The sequence below is a fragment of the Amblyomma mixtum genome, chromosome 9 (genome assembly GCF_055824585.1).
Source record: "Amblyomma mixtum isolate Tamu chromosome 9, ASM5582458v1, whole genome shotgun sequence".
Classification (NCBI taxonomy): domain Eukaryota; kingdom Metazoa; phylum Arthropoda; class Arachnida; order Ixodida; family Ixodidae; genus Amblyomma; species Amblyomma mixtum.
Genome location: NC_143020.1, coordinates 101,600,349 through 101,617,148, shown reverse-complemented (window position 1 = coordinate 101,617,148; position 16,800 = coordinate 101,600,349). Strand labels below are relative to the sequence as shown.

At 44.6% G+C, this 16,800-nt stretch overlaps 1 protein-coding gene across 1 annotated transcript in view; it reads right to left on the bottom strand.

Annotated features, from left to right (window-relative positions):
* Positions 1–924: 924 nt before the first annotated feature.
* Positions 925–16,800, bottom strand: part of Ilp1 (Insulin-like peptide 1) — an 82,316-nt gene continuing 66,440 nt past the window's right edge. The window contains exons 2-4 of the mRNA XM_089560931.1: positions 12,396–12,552; positions 8,543–8,870; positions 925–4,775 (exon numbers count right to left, since the gene is read on the bottom strand). Of these exons, the coding sequence (XP_089417057.1) occupies positions 4,560–4,775; positions 8,543–8,870; positions 12,396–12,552 (701 nt within the window). The 3' untranslated portion in view covers positions 925–4,559. The remainder of the gene's footprint in view (positions 4,776–8,542; positions 8,871–12,395; positions 12,553–16,800) is intronic.

Sequence of the window (16,800 nt, the reverse complement as noted above, 5' to 3'; positions counted from 1 at the left end):
GCTGTTGCTTTGGGATGTTATACAGTTAAACCTGGATGTAACGAACCTCCATATTGTGAATTTCTCGATCTAAAGAAGTTTGTCAATTCCCCAACGCCGCCCCCATTGAAGCGCATGCATTTGAGACCTCCATGTAACGAATGCCTAGCGGCGGTTGACCTTGATGTAACGAACTCGCTAGGCCGACTGTCTGTTAGCTTGTGCTTAGTTAAGAAATTTGGCTGAAAAGTAAAGCACGAACTGACATGAGAGGAGCGTCAGTGATCGCAACAAGCGACCGCAGTTGAGACAAGGCGTCCGTCAGCGCATCTCCGTTGCTTTCGCCGCCCCGTGGTTGCTCGCGTACAGCCGCGGCAGAGGTGGCAGCGGCAGTTGCGCGCTATCAGACATCGAATAATGGGGCTTCCTGTAAACATTTTCAAGGTGATTTCACCAACATTTATTTCTTATTTTGGCCGCCGCGGTGGCTCAGTGAGTCAGTGGCTATGGTGCTCGGCTGCTGGCCCGAAAGACGCAGGTTCGATCCCGGCCGCGGCGGCTGAATTTCTTTGGAGGAGAAATTCGAGGCCCGTGTACTGTGCGATGTCAGTGCACGTTAAAGAACCGCAGGTGGTGGAAATTTCCGGAGCCCTCCACTACGGCGTCTCTCATAGCCTTAGTCGCTTTGGGACGTTAAACCCCATAAAACCAAAACCAAACCTTATTTCTTATTTTGGTTTCCATTTTGCATTGCCCTTTCGGGTCCTCTTGCAAAAACTGCATGTAATGAAAACCTGGATGTAACGAAAAATCCTGGACTTTTTTCAACTTTGTTATATCCAGGTTTAACTGTACATCACATGTCAGCCAACTGAACAAGCAAGTCCCTGCTCAGGTTCCGCTTGCTGCATGCAAAGAATGCTACAGGGAAAACAAAAGCAGATGCGAAACAAGAAGATGTTTTATTTTACAACAGAATCACTTTATACATAGTGTGCACATCGAAAAACAATCTGGCATATCTGGTTGTTTTTTTTTTCTACAGCAGGAGGCAGTGGATGGGGAAATTGGCATATGGCCTTGCGGTCGCACATTTACTTGCAACATTTTTTGCTGTGCATTCCATTCCGTGATAGTAAGTGTTGGTATAGTGGAATAGTTAGCTCTTTGAAGCACTCCAACAGCACCATTAAGTAGCATGTCACCAGTGAATAGGTTAAAACCTGAAGTTGAGCCTGTTTGTAAGTAGTCACCATTGTTCGTAAAGACAACACATCATCTATAGTCCAAAAGTGGCGAGTTGATTGCACTTGGCAGCTTTAGATTTTGCTTTTAATTGCGTATTCTAAATTTTTCTGGATTTGTTTTGTGACTGGCCTTTTCAGCTGTTACAGGAAAATCCAAAATCTACGAAGCAATTCAATCTGTAATAAGCAAACAGTAGAAGCATTGAATAACCTTATAGCTTTCACTATTTCGTCACTTATGGTCCTTACATTGCCGATATATAAACTGAAAAATTTATTGAAAAAGTTATGATTATGACGTAATCAAAATTGACAAAGTATAGCTTTTGTGCATCTCATTGATAAAACTGCACACACATACATAGGCACGTACAATAAATTAATAGCGAAATTCAACTTCCATCACCTGCCACTACACAAGTACAACCATGGAAATGTTGCTTTGTATTGGATTAAAGTTTGCAGTAAGTGATTTTGTATGGGGTCTATACATCTCTAATGCTGGTGCTCCCACCTTGCTTTGGTCGAGATGTTAAAGAAAAGTTTGTTTCCTCAATTATGTCAGGAATTTTTATTCATCTGTGAGCACGAAGGAAAACAATACATTTTTACGCGTTACCATTTTTGATATACTCAGCATTAAAGGGTATTGAAGTGATACAATAAATACCTGGTGGATCCTGTGTTAAAATTTCATTAGAGAGAGCAATTAGTGCATGCTATATCTTTTGCAGCTAATATTGCTGCCTAGAAAATGTCTTCAGTGATACCATAGTTGTTATTAGGCAGAAATCACAATCTTTGTAGATAGCTACTGTTAGATAGCTATGCCATCTTTTGTTGCAAACACATAATCGGCAGAGCACAGCATATCTCAAGAGATGCACATAATATGTCCAAAGCTTTTCACTGATAGTGTGGAACAGCATGTTGCCTCCTTGTAATCTTCATACAGTATAAATCACACCTGTTCTGTTTTCAGAGCATTAACAAACTAAATAGCTTACTGTCCAGCTTGTAATTTGTTTCTGCAAGTGTCGACCCACTCCTTTAATATAAGAGTGAAGAGATTTACAATCATGGCGGGGAGGAGCAATTTTTGTGTCACTTTTTAGTGATGGTCACTGTATGTTGACGCTAGCGGTTTGCAACATTCTCACTAGAGACATCAAAAAATCAGTAACAATGACCAGCACTGGTGTGAAATCGTTTCAAAATTCAGAAACGTGTCTTGTTACACGCCAAGCTCTGTGTTGTTGTAAGCTTAATTCCGTTGTACATTATCTTATAATCATGACTAGTTTCATTGCCTTCTTCTGTAATATTGCTCAGTTGCGGAGCGAAAGTACATCAGCATGGATGTTTTCCACACATGTAATACATTGATAAAAGTGGCGCATAATATTCAGCAAATAGCAAAAAACAGAACCATGCTGTCCACTCACAACTATGACGCCACAGTTTTTGTAGTCGTTCTGATATCGAGCAATCATTTATTCAGAGAGGCCGTAGACTTTTTTGTGTTGTCGTTTTTCTTGTGGTTGTTTTTTCTCTCTTTCTTTTGCCATACACTGATGTGACAATGACTCTTGTGAAGTTTGGCTATACATTGAATTATATTTATGGCGCATTACACAAGGCCTTTTGCCAAACTATAAACATGCATTCACACATCAACTCTTCAAATGCATGAAGGGGAATGCAGCCAGGGATAGCGAGAGAGCATGAGGATAGGTTGCACGCTTTCCAACAAGACAATCTGCTTACAACTGCCAAGGCAACTGTTCTTTTCTGCAACAAATATAGCTCTGGCGAGATCGTCATTTCTGTATGTACATGGCGGTATTGATGTGCAGCAAAATGCATGTGATAGCGGGGTAGGTAGAAGGAAAATGGGGATGGTGGGGGGGAGGGGGGGGGGACGATGGTATGAGTCTTTTTCTGAATAAATAAACTCCGATGGCACAATAAGAAGTGCATGTAAAGAGGGGGAGGGGGAAATGGTGGCCTCCTCCAAGGAATTCGGCTGTAGCTGCTCGACTAGATAACGTGATAGAGCAGTTTGGCTGCCCGTCCTTCAGTCTGTAAGCAGAGGACACTGCTTTGATCTGCTGGTGTTGTGCGAAAGCACGATTAGAAGTGCCGTACAACTCGTCACGTATGTTACAGCTGAGCGCTGCTGCTTGCTTAATGACTACTGAAACCAAACAAGCAGTAGCATGTGTTTTCCTTTTTTCAGTTTCATTTTGGGCACTGACAGCCGCAGTAATTAGAAGGATTAAGATTTACTTACGTCTTCTTGGGGCAAATATCTAGTGCAGCTTGTTAAAGGTGGCTGTCATAATTTATGACAACAAAAACGAAAATGGCGCTGAATGAGCAGTGTCTGAAAAATTCGGCAGGATTGCACACACAGCAAATGTTTGAATCAATGTGTATTGGGTGTTCTCGGCCTCTGCTTTGATCCACTGCTTGCAAGACGGAAGGAAAATTCGGCATTTTCTTGACTAGAAACATGATGAAACTGCTGACAGTTGTATGTTTCACACATGAATTGGCTGTAAACCTAAAGTGTAAATGCATTCACATCTGAAACGAAATTGTTGTGCATTCTTCTGTCTAGGTTCCGAATGCATTACCTCAAAAGATAAAGAAGCAACTAAATTCATGAGTGGCAAGGTGTATTACTAGACAAAAATCAAATCAACGAGGACTGCCAGCTCAATACGAATGTATTTTGGAACAGGGGACAGCCTCTGTTGCCCTGAAATCATCTCGTTCTAAGGAATGAAAATCCTGCTTATAGGATTGCACAGGATAGGATTGTTTGTGCCATATTCTTGCCATTTTATAGTGGTCATTGGACACAGCCAGCTGCAGTGGAGATGCAACGTGTGTGGTACCTGTGGAGATCTTGCATGAAGCACATTCTTCTAGCGACTAAACCTGCTAAAATTTTAAGTAATTTTGGTGAAGGTTCAATCCTTTCACTTTTATGTCCGTAAGTTGATTGTTTGGCTTCTGTTGATCACAATGCTTAATGTAAAGCCACAGAGTATCATTTGCTGCTCATGCTTGTGGACTTGTTTTGCGTGTTGGAATGAACCAATAAGAAAGCAGTATCCCAGCACTAAGGACAGAGGCACTCCAAGGAACTAAAGCTGAATAGGGTGCACACAAGTGCTGCAGACAGCCGAAGCTTTGGCGAGTCCTTGAAGGAGGCCACAGGGTGGCAGCGCTCTGAAAGATGCCTTGCAGGGAGGTAGGTGTTCTCCATAGGAAATTGCCACAGTCATCGAGCGGGCCGCCTCGATGTTTGTCTTTCTAGGCGTCCTAGCGTTCATCTTCAGCATCCTCGTTGAAAGCTGCCTGCACGACGTAAAAGTAGGGCCGGTGCCGGCTGAAAGTGCCTATGCCTGCCCGGGACGCGAAGGGGGTGTCGTCTTCTGGTGACGTCAGAAATGGCACGCTTGGAAGCAGCATGCGACCTGTCGTGTGGCGTGAGCCTGACGACATGCCGAGACGACTGCGGGGATTGGCATTGTCAACCTGCATGTATGAACGGTAGAATAATCAACACATTGCTCATATGCCATGAGTGCTCTGTATACGATATTAGTGCAAAAGTTTTCATACGCTCACCAATACTGACCAAGAATCTTGTCATCTTTCGATCTTGTGCAGTCGCCTAGCAACAGCGACTACACATTAAAGGAGTATAGACACCTAAATTTGATGGTATCTTTTTTTCTCTACAATGAGGTGGAAGACACTGCTGTGCATGAATCACCATGTGGTATTCGCCTATGACCGCTAAATATTTTATAATTGAATTTTTCTGTCGTGCTGTTACAGTTTAAATAGCTGAACAATGGCTGTGACGTCAAAGTGAGGTTTTATGTCACGTGAGGCATGAAAAAACATTGACATAATCCATGCTTCATCATTTTTATTCACTACAGTACTGAAGCCGGCCTATCTCAGGAGCCGGATAGACAACAAATGTGGAAGCGGCGATTATATTGCAGTTTCTTCATGCCTCACGTGACCTGGAACCAAGCTTTGAGGTCACAGTCCTCATTCGGCTGTTGAAACTGAAACAGCACAAGAAAGAAGTTTAGTTTAGTTTAGTTGATGGGGTTTAACGTCCCAAAGCGACTAAGGCTATGAGAGACGCCATAGTGGAGGGCTCCGGAAATTTCGACCACCTGGGGTTCTTTAACGTGCACTGACATCGCACAGTACACGGGCCTCGAATTTCTCCTCCAAAGAAATTCAACCGCCACGGCCGGGATCGAACCCGCGTCTTTCGGGACAGCAGCCGAGCACCATAGCCACTGAGCCACCGCGGCGGCCAAGAAAGAAGTGGAATTATAAATGCTTCAGTGGTCACAGGAGAATACAAGGTGGTAATCCATGTATAGTAATGCCTTTTGCATCATTACAAACAAGAAAACAAGTACCCGAAAGTTAGGTGTCTATATTTCAAGAAGTCACATCAATATCTGCGATTGTGAGTCGAACCCACGGCGGCAAGAACAGATGAGCTTCAAAGGCCACTGCATGAAAACACAAGGCTATCGCCGCAGCTGAACACGGCTCGTGTTAAACTTGCACACTCTCACGCCGTGCATTCCACATTGTTGTCTTCATCAATTTGCATCTGCGGTGCGAATAGATCGGATCAGCTTAACCTCAATCAGAGCTTAACCTGAGACTAATATCATTGCCAGACGTGCCAACAACCCAGCGAAGCAAATCCGTTAGCCATTCAGGCTAAACACACGCTTTCGCATGTCTACTCGGTCTAACTGTGTTCAAAACCTACCAATTTTTTGCTGCTCCCTACAGTGTCATAGCCGCCGCAGTGGCGCAGTGGTTATGGTGCTCGACTGCTGACCCGAAAGACGCGGGTTCGATCCCGGCCGCGGCGGTTGAATTTCTTTGGAGGAGAAATTCGAGGCCCGTGTACTGTGCGATGTCAGTGCACGTTAAAGAACCCCAGGTGGTCGAAATTTCCGGAGCCCTCCACTACGGCGTCTCTCATAGCTTTAGTCGCTTTGGGACGTTAAACCCCATAAACCAAACCAACCAACCTACAGTGTCATAATCGTGCATCCAGTTTTTGTCACTTTTTAGGCTATTGCATTTGTGTAGGGCACACGTATAGGTGGCCTGATTCGTCACAGTAAGCTGAAACATCATGAAAGGAGTTATATGAGGAAATTATTTCAGAAATCGTTTCTTATTTAGTGAAGGCTATCTATGGACACTGGCTGCTGAAGTATAAGTTCAGTGAAGAGACCAATCACACTGCAGGGCACAATCATACTGATAATTTCCTCACATTGTAGCTGCATGCGGTGCTTCGGAATGAAGCATGAAGACAGTATTTGTTGATGAGGTAGATGTCTTATTTGTGTACTATATGTATTTTTGGCATGACTCGGCATTGTCGAATGCAGCCACACCTGACCAGGTTTTCCGCATGCACATTGGCCCTTTCTTAGTTATGAAATTGCTGTCTGTGCGGGACAAGGTACTGAACCATGAGGTGCTTTGGACTGCGCTGGTTCTAAGTGAAGGAGCTGCTTAAAGGCGTGCTGTAATGGTATCGCCGTTCTTATCCATCCCAGTACTCGATGCATATGGACCTTTTTACGACTCAAGAAGTTGTGAGGAGAGTGTGGAGCACATTCATACTTCGACTGCTTCCTGTTCTACAAGCAGGTGTTTGTAGCTTCTTCGCACAACCTAGTGTCCAATACCCTTTTACCTTTTTTTGAAAAGGTCTCTGCTGGCGGTATCAAATGAAATGCGAACAAGACAATTGCAATGCCAACTCCATAACTGGTAGATATTTCACTACAGAGGCAGAATACTAGAGCGGTCGATTTTCACACTGAAGGCATAAAGACCACTATTTGGAAGTGTGAATGGCCACGCCTGCATTTCCTCTCCAGCCGCTAATATTTTGATTTTTTGTGCTTGCACATCAGTTGTTTTGTTCTCGTTTTATTTGATGCTGATGGGACACAATACAGCAATGAAAATGCCGAAGCAAGTAAACCAGGTTTCTTGTTAAGCTGAAAGTGTTTAGTACATACCACTTATGTCACATGACACTGATCGACCGAATAACACATGGCAGGAACACGTCGGAGCCTGTGTCTAATATGCGTATTATCACCTGAGTCATGCCCAATTTAATTTTCTACAGTTTATTTGTTCAATGGAAATACTGCACTTAAATGTGTCGAAACTTAATCTCACTGGAATGTAAACCACGAAAGGATCTTTCAGAGCTTGAAAAGGAGTCATTCTGCCTACTCTTGTTGTAGCATACCGAAGCTAACGTACAGGAAATCTCAGCTAAGGGGCTTGGTAATGCAGAGAACAACGGTGTGCCCAGTGCGTGCACAAGCACTCCATGTCAGCAATAGCAGTGCCGTGTAAGGATTATGAGTTGCTGTGAGCACCGTGCAATCAAAGTTCTCAACGCAGTTACCTCCTTTTCAAGAAATGGTCTTGAAACAATGCGTTTACTTGCCGCTTCAGGGGGGCCGCACTTGCTTTTCCAAACATAAAGCTACAGCCGGTCTCACAAGGCAGCATAGCAGCTGCGATGTCTCGATGGCACTATACAAGGTGTTCACCTTTCTCTTTACACAATTTTTAGAAATGGGCATTTTGAGTTACAAGAGCTCTTTTTTCAGCATAGCAACTAATAGTCTGTTTCTGAACTGTTACTGTTAGGCTTCTTAATTATTGAGCCATACAACCCACTGTAATAATAATAATAATACTTTATTGCACAAAGTATAAAACAAAACGTACAAGCATCTGGCCTGCCAAAGTATCATGGGCGGTAAGTTTTGCCCATATCAGTTTTTAGAATTTCAAGAACACCCTCGGCGGTATGACCAAACAAATTTTTGCTACAATGCGCCAAAATACATGCGCTTTCAAAAAGCTTGCATGCAGAGCAACCTCTCCAGTGCACATAACTCGATCCAAATAGCCAAAACAGTAATAGTTAAAAAGTTATAAATATTCAGTATTAGTTAACCAGCCTGCTAGTTAGAACATCTTAACTGTATTTTCGTGTACTACTCTGCTGACAGAGTTATGCCAAAAGTAGCACTCTTCGAACTCAAAAAGCCTATTTTTTAAAATTGCGTAAAGTCTTAGGTGAAACATATCCTGCATGTCCAACATAGTGGCACTCAATTCTGCTTCCGATACTACTATGCTACTAAAACTGCCGCTGCTTCCACAAGATGGCAGCAGCCGAAGTGTTTATTCAGGTTGCGTACCTCGTTATGTTCCCTGTTGACCTCGTGTGCCGTCTGGAGACGCGACGGTGATGCGATCCGAGGGGGCGGTGTTGTAGTCGGAGGCTCGGGCCTCTGCTGCTGCTGTCGGAGCAACGCCGACGGACCCTGGTCACGCTGCATGCTGCTCTCGCCACCCTCGGACGATGTAGACGATGACGAAGCAGAACCAGAAGTGGCTACCAGGTTGAACGCCTCCAGGCTGGAGCCCTCTGACGGCCGGGCGCAGTAGCTGGCCAGCGTTGAGAAACTGCACGGCTTGAGGCAGCACTCATCGACGATACCGCCACCGCCGCTGCTCGAGTAATGCCTGCATGGTCACGCATATATTATTGCTATCATCATTGTCACCAGCATGATTCATTGCAGAACAAAAGGCCTCTCCATATCTCTCCAATTTAACCCTTGTGCCAGTTGCACAACCACCTTATCCCCACAAACTTCCTAATCTGATCCACCTACCTCACTCATGACACCCCCTTTTACGCTTGCATTCTCTTGGAATCCACTCCGTTATCTTAAATGAGTATGTACACAAAATTTTTGGTTGCATGTTTTCTTTGTAATGATGCCTAAGGCTATATTATAGCATACACAGGCCATCACACAGTATTCGCCTACGATCACTAATAACTAACTTGTAATACAAGTTCTTCCCTCAATTGCTTTGATAGAACTACAATATATATATATACAGGGTGTTTCACCTAAGACTTTCTGCAATTTTTAAAAATAATCTATTTGAATTAGATGCACGCTTTTTCTGGCATAGCATTGTCAGTGGTGTAGTACATCATAATGCAGCTAAGCCGTGCTAACTATAGCAGGCTTGTTAACCAATATTTAATAGTTAACTTTTAAACTATTACCGTTGGGCTCCTTAATTATTGAGAGGCATGTAGCCCACCGTAAGTAATGTCCATATCCGTTTTTAGAATTTCGAGAACGCGATTATCCTCGGCGCTGTGGCCCAACAAATTTTGGCTATTTCGACGAGTTAGGTTCACTGGAGAGGTTGCTTTGCCTGCAAGCTTCTCGAACCGCATGTATTTTGGCGCGATGTAGGCGAAATTCGTTGGGCCACAGCGCCGAGGATAATCGCGTTCTCGAAATTCTAAAAACGGATATGGACATTACTTACTGTGGGCTTCATGCCTCTCAATAATTATAAGGAGCCCAACTGTAATAGTTTAAAAGTTAACTATTAAATATTGGTTAACAAGCCTGCTAGTTAGCACGTCTTAGTTGAATTATGATGTACTACACCACTGACAATGCTATGCCAGAAAAAGCGCGCATCTAATTCAAATACCTTATTTTTAAAAATTGCAGAAAGTCTTAGGTGAAACGAACGTTGGGTGAAACACCCAGCTGTATATACAGGGTGTTATACATAAAGAGATCCACGTTATATATACAGAGAGCCACGTGGATTGCGCCAAGTGTAAATAATTTATAACTGAATTTTTTATCATGCTGTTTCGGTTACACTTCGAAAAGCCAAACGATGGCTGTGACGTAACAGATGGATTCAGGTCACGTGAGGCATACAAAAGCTGCAATAGCAGCTGCTTTCTCTATTTTAATTCACATAACTCTTATTCAAACCTGCTGAGGAGTTGGAATGAAAATGTGTACAAGCAGTGATTATATCGTAGTTTTTGCATGCCTCACATAAACAGATATTATATGTGATGTCAAAGCCGCCGTTTGGCCTTTGAAACCGAAACAGCACGAGAAAAAAAAATCTAAGTCAAATTATTCAGCTGGTACAGGTTAATTCCACGTCGAGGCTCGTAGATGGACACAAAGCTGGGCAAGTTGGTTGCAATCCATAGTATCACAGCACGGAAGACGAGGACAAGCGAAAAACCAAACAATACGATTGCTCATGTTGTCTGGTTTTTTTTTTTTTTGTCCGCGTCCTCTGCGCTGTTATACAATGGGTCGAGACTCATGTATCTATGTCCAGAGCATATCACTCCAAAGAACAAAAATGCATCCAAAAATTTTTGTCTGCTCCACTTGAAAGCAGTAATTGCAGTTTTCTTTGACGTCATAGCCATAATTCGACTGTTGAAACCGAAACAGGTGAGGGAAGGAATTAGGTTCATAATTTTTCAGCAGTCATAGGCGAATACCACGTAGTGATCAATGAATAGCAATGCTGACGCATCCTTACAAAGATGAAAACATGCAGCCGAATAGTGGCATCTAAACTCCTTTGGGCACTGCATTGTTTTCCTCAATGCCGATTAATTGCTTGAATCGATTCCTGATGCATTCAGTGCAGTAAGAATAATTGAAATTGGAGCATGCAAACGAAATTTATTCCGCTTCGAAAATTCAAAATAAAAATGTCAGACGGAAACGCTTTTTCGCTCGCCCATTTCACTCGCCCAGTGCTGAGATTGGGCACTCGCAATTGAACTTGCAATCAGAACCGTCGCCCCTCCGCATACGCGCCGTGGTAGACAGGGCAGGGGTGACAAAGGAAACTACGAGATTTTTTAGCATAGTTGGAAGGCTCACACGAATCTCCCACACTACACCTGCACATTCCCCCCCCCCCCTTTCCGCGCCCTCCAACCTCGCCTCCTGTCCGGCTTTTCACATTTTTGGGTGAGGTGTGGCAACCGGCTTTCCTTTCGCTGGTCCAGTTTGAACAGCGCTCGCCTCCGTGAAAGTTTGATACGAAACGAGAAGTGCCGTCTCCTATAGTCGGATACAAGTTAAGTCTGCAGTGAAGCTCTGCCCACTTTCGGGACCACCGCACAGAATTCCTCCACGACGAAAAAGTAGTCCGTGGTTGCAAGTTATCTCGTTGCCTAAACAAGAAGCTTATCACAAGAAAAAAATTTACAAGCTATATATAGCTATAGAGTTTTGACACTTGGCTTGTTTAATATAGTCTGATTATAAAAAGCTGATTTCTTTTACTGTTGCGATTGACCAGCGGAGTAGGACGCCGCGGACCGTGGCCCAGTCTTAGTAACTGCCGGTTTTTTTTAAGCTGTATCCTACTATAGCGTTATTTTTATTACGTTTCGTTCGCTTTCACTTCTTTTCAGCTTGTCGCATGCGAAAAGTTTACAGTGTTCGGAGACATCATACCTCAGATCCATTTCTCCAGTACCCATAAAACACTGTCGCCGGATACAAGTTAAGAAACCCGCCGCGGTGGCTCAATGGTTATGGCACTCGGCTGCTGGCCCGAAAGACGCGGGTTCGATCCCGGCCGCGGCGGCTGAATTTCGATGGAGGCGAAATTCTAGAGGCCCGTGTACTCTGCGATGTCAGTGCACATTAAAGAACCCCAGGGGGTCGAAATTTCCGGAGCCCTTCACTACGGCGTCCCTCATAGCCCTCATAGAAAAAGGCATCTTTTCCCCGTCAAAAGAACCCCTTCCCGCCAATGACGTCGGCCGATTCCCCCCCCCCCCCCCCCCTTCAATGGGGAGGACCGATTGCCATGACGTCGCGGTTAATCCTCTAACGTGACATGGGAGGGGATTTAGCAGCTGGCTCCGTGAAATGGGATTAACTTCCATGTCATATATGACATTCTGTCAATCCCATTGCCTGTAGGGCCTGCTTTGAGGGATATGTTTGCCGCTACGTTTTTCAGTTGTATTTCACTGTACATTTGTCGCGGAGCAAACCCAAGGCTGCACAGGTAATCGGTCTAATATTGGAAATGTACTGGCAAAGGCCGGTGCTACAAAGGACGTACCGCACTGAAACCATCCATTTACAATATCGGGTCATTACTTTTGCGGCTTGGGAACGCTTTTCGAATAATGGCGCTCATCCGCGGGAGGTGTGGTATACATACCTGGCGGATGGAATGACGGGCTCCGGAGCCGCCGTGGTGACGACGACCTCCGCTGAGGTGCCGCTCTCCTCATCGCCGACCCCGCCTTGGGCAGTCGCTCCATCCCTTCGCTGTGGCGAAGGTCGGTAGATGATGAATGGCCTCCTTGCCGTGCTGACTGCGCGGAAATGGAACGTGCGACGACTATGAGGCACCGTTTGCGCGAAGTGAACGCGTCTATAGTCGGACACAAGTCAAGAAAAAGAAAGGAAAGAGCAAAACGCTAAGACAGCGTATTAGTATCGAGCGTTAGCGATATCGAACGAATGTTGCGTCATTAGCCATCTTCGTCTTCACTGTATCTGGTAAATTTTTCGTTATATCCGGAGTCTACTTTTTATTCCAACATATACAACGCAAGAAGACAAATCGTTTCACAGCACTTCTAATATCCTACGCCAGACTGACAAAAATGGACATTTGAAGTTTCAAGAAGTCACGGTTTTGGGAACCAAACGTCTTCGGTGCGAATCCTTATGAAAAGCTGCGCTTTGATTCGACTAGTACTATTATGCTCCGAAACGCGCTCAGTCGTTTGATACCACTCCGAACATTCTACGCCACTTAGGTGGTACACAATCTGTGTACCAATGGCACCATCCACTGGTCCCACTTTAATGACATTATGTTTCATACTGACGCCACCTTGAGTAATGCAAGTGTTAGAGCTAACGCTCTGAAAGCGGCTTTTGCCCGTCAAAGGATCTCCTTCCAGCCAATGGCGTCGGCCTGTTCATGAACCATGACACCATTACATGATATTCATGTTCATTAATTTCATGAGCCTGTTATCGTGACAATACAGGGTGGAGCCTATCCCTTTTCATCTGCCACTTCATTCCAGGACAGTCCACCGACCAACTGTAGAGTAGCGGAAGAAATGTTTTGAAGGGTAAGATGAGATTAGAGAGTTTTAGTATAGCGTTAGCGTGATAGCGGACCTAAGGGAAATTACGTTAGCGTGCCGCAAGCAACTTATCCCCACAGACAGTTTTAGTATAGCGTTTTGAAAACGTTAAACGCCATCTGCTTGACATGGATGCGAATGGTCCTTCTAAAATGGTCGACACGGCCGCTAACTTGCCAAATTATAATATTTCCGAGTTTTTTATACGAATTATTAGTGCAGTGTTCATTTTCGTCTGCAAAATGACCCCGAAATTACAATAAAGTGAAATAAAAACGTAAAACAGTGGCGCCATCTAGTAAAGGCAATGTTAACTACAAGCCGTTGGAGCAAGAATATTTGCCATCACATGACGTCTAATGTTCAAAAAACTTATGTAAATTTAATATAAACTCTTTTTACATAATTTAAGTCCATAAAACATCGCGAAAAACCTTCAAATCTATTTTTGTCTCGTTCCAGACGTTTTTGCTAGGTTTCTGCTGCGTTTCGGGCCGTTGCAGACGGTAGCAGTGCAGCTTGAGTTTCCATTAGGCTTGCGCGCTCCAGAATCGAGAGCGTATCTCAAAAACTGGGCTGAATTGCAGCTTAAACTTTATCGTCGAAGCAAGGTAAGTCATAGCGAAAACCAACAACACCAGTAGTTGCCGGTAAACATGCCGACCGGAATCGCAAGAGCTGCTGAATCGGCTGAAGCGGGCGGCTCTCGCTTGAAAGGACGCCGCCATGTTTCCACGCTAAGGGCGCAAAAGCCGCAACGCTAAATTCTGAAAATTGCGTGCGTACGCTAACGCTATTTCCCCGTTAGCGTTCTGCGCATGCGCACTCTGGACCCGCTATTCCGCTATGCACGCAATTACGCAAAGCCCGCAATACTAAAACTCTCTATTGTTTCCCGGTTATATTTCCTCCTCCTGCGTGTGGTTATTCCACTGTAGACAAAAATATACCTATATTGGAGTAAAAAGGGAGTGATCTATCCAGACACCCCCTCTTATAAAAGAGACTACGCTAGATGACATTATTCCCATTTTACACCTTCCTGTTTAGAGTGTAGCGAGCAGATACTCGAATTGTCATGGAGTTTGACGCGAACCGTTATAATCAGCACAATTTAGGTAGCGTCTTCGTAATAGTATTTGTGGCTAGGTGGCACTCCATATACTGCTATCATCAAAAGCAGCAGCAGCACTATACGAAAAGCACAAACAGCATCGAAGCGTTGCGTATAGATGGCGTGTATATAATGTCACGGCCGGGCTTCATGGCGCATAGAACACAGCTTCCAGAGTGCACTTAGGGCAGCGGAAGAGATTAATGCCGCAAACTGAGGACCCTGGCTGAGGTCCTGATCCACCAAACATGGCGGCCACTATGACGTCAACGCAAGATATATCCTGTGGCAAGAGGAGCGCTGTCTTATATAAAGCTCCTCCAGTAATCTTTTTCCTACGTCAGCAGCCCGTAGCAGCGCTTCCTGGCGTTCATTCAAGATGTAGAATTCGAATGCAGCAGATGGGACCAGTCCTTGACCTCTAAATCAACAGCGAAGGATTATGAGAGAGACAGCCTTCGTACGGAAGGTCGTTAGGTCGGCGCTTCGAGCTCGAATAACGGGACTGGGATACATAGCAAATCGCTCTTATTTCTGCACACGCAGCCTGTGTTAGAAGCCTCGCTCGTGTGTACGCATCCGCCACAGCTTCATGTTATGCTTTCCGGGAACGTCACTTCCTTGCATGCTTTCCCCGGAAAAATAAGTCGCGGATTTGCCCGAATCCTCCGTGCGGGGATACGTATCGCTGGGGTATAGTCTTCTGCGAAGCCAAAGTGAGCTGTTCTTTCTTGCTCAGCGAGATCAAGTTTGACTGCACTGGTTGCCCGACAACACGCACTTTTTGAATTTTTCTTTCTGTCATTTTTGAAGGGCGGCTGTCGCTGTTTACAAATACGGCGTGCGTGTTTCGGAGAAGCCGATCGTTTCTATGCTTATGAGGGACGACCTTGAGCGCCGCAGTGCTCTGATTTATACGTATGTTTTGTCGGATACGTTGGTATCAAATTTCTCAGTCCGTGCTTGTGAAGTGAAACGATCGTTTGTTTGTTTTCTTCTTGGGAAGCGGATACTCAGTCGACAGACTTCTCTGTGCTGAACGCAGTGTATACGAGATAATCATTCCGGGAATGCAAACAAAAAACAAACACGACTGAGCGATGAATGACTTCCACCTTAAAAGCCATGTTCATGGTCCTCACAGAGTATTGAAGGTCTGGTACTGGCATTCTCTCAAGACTGTAAACAATTTACGAACAGATAGAACTCAGACCGTAACTTCTGCTATCGTCGCACTGATTCTTCAAGCTCCTGAAAACCCGACGTACCATCCATCAGTTTATTGAGGTGTATATAGAATTCGATAATTCTGTGCAGATTAGCGTTGGATATCTTGATCGAGAGTACAGTCATCGACAAAAGTTTGCGGGATGCGAATTCGCGGAAAAAAATTTACTGTGGGGAGGTCAAGCATAGCAGATCACAGAAATGCATAGGAACTTGAAGAGACATGCGTGCTCCATTCGCTGCAAAAATACAATCTGCCTGTCTGCTGAGGGAGCGCAGAAATAATTTTTTTTACCACAAATCCGCATCCTGCAAACTTTTGTCCGTGACTGTACGTAATATCCTCTTATATCTGAAGATATGACCGCACAAGCGAGATAAATAGGCATTGACCAGAAGAGCCAGATTGCTCGAAGCAACGAAGATATTCGTCTGGAGTGGTGAGGGAGAAGCATAAATGCCGTCTAGTCGAAGCGAATGCTTTTCTAAGGAAGAGGACTCGAGATTAATCCTGCGTAGGTTTTCTTTGCCGCTGCATGGTTGCACGCTTAGATGGCACAGTTGACCGCGATTTCCTCCTATTAAGTGAAAAAATCTTATCACTTGGAGGCTTAATGAATGAATGAATGAATGAATGAATGAATGAATGAATGAATGAATGAATGAATGAATGAATGAACGAACGAACGAACGAATGGATCTTATCACTTAAAAGACTTAATGAAGGAATGAATGAATGGATGAATGCTGTTTGATAAGGTATGGCAGGCAAGATGACCTGTATTGGCAGGCTCCACTTTATAATAACAAACTATATTGATTCATACAAAGCGGCTACACTTTAACCGCATGGAAACCACGTTATCTCGTCCGCTAAGCCCGAGAGCCATTTGCCGCTCAGCTGTCGCTCATCTGCCGCTATTCGAGCTGCCTAACAACAGCACGGCTGGGAAACGTCAGAAGGAAGCAAGCTACTGGCGAGGGGTTACCTTCTGCATATTGACGTCACGGACCGAGCAATCGGCTCTCCTTCTTGTCACAGTAGAGCGTGTTCTTCGTGACGTCATCTATAGGGCGCCGCCGGGGATCTACCGGTACGCCGCGGGAAAGACGCCGTG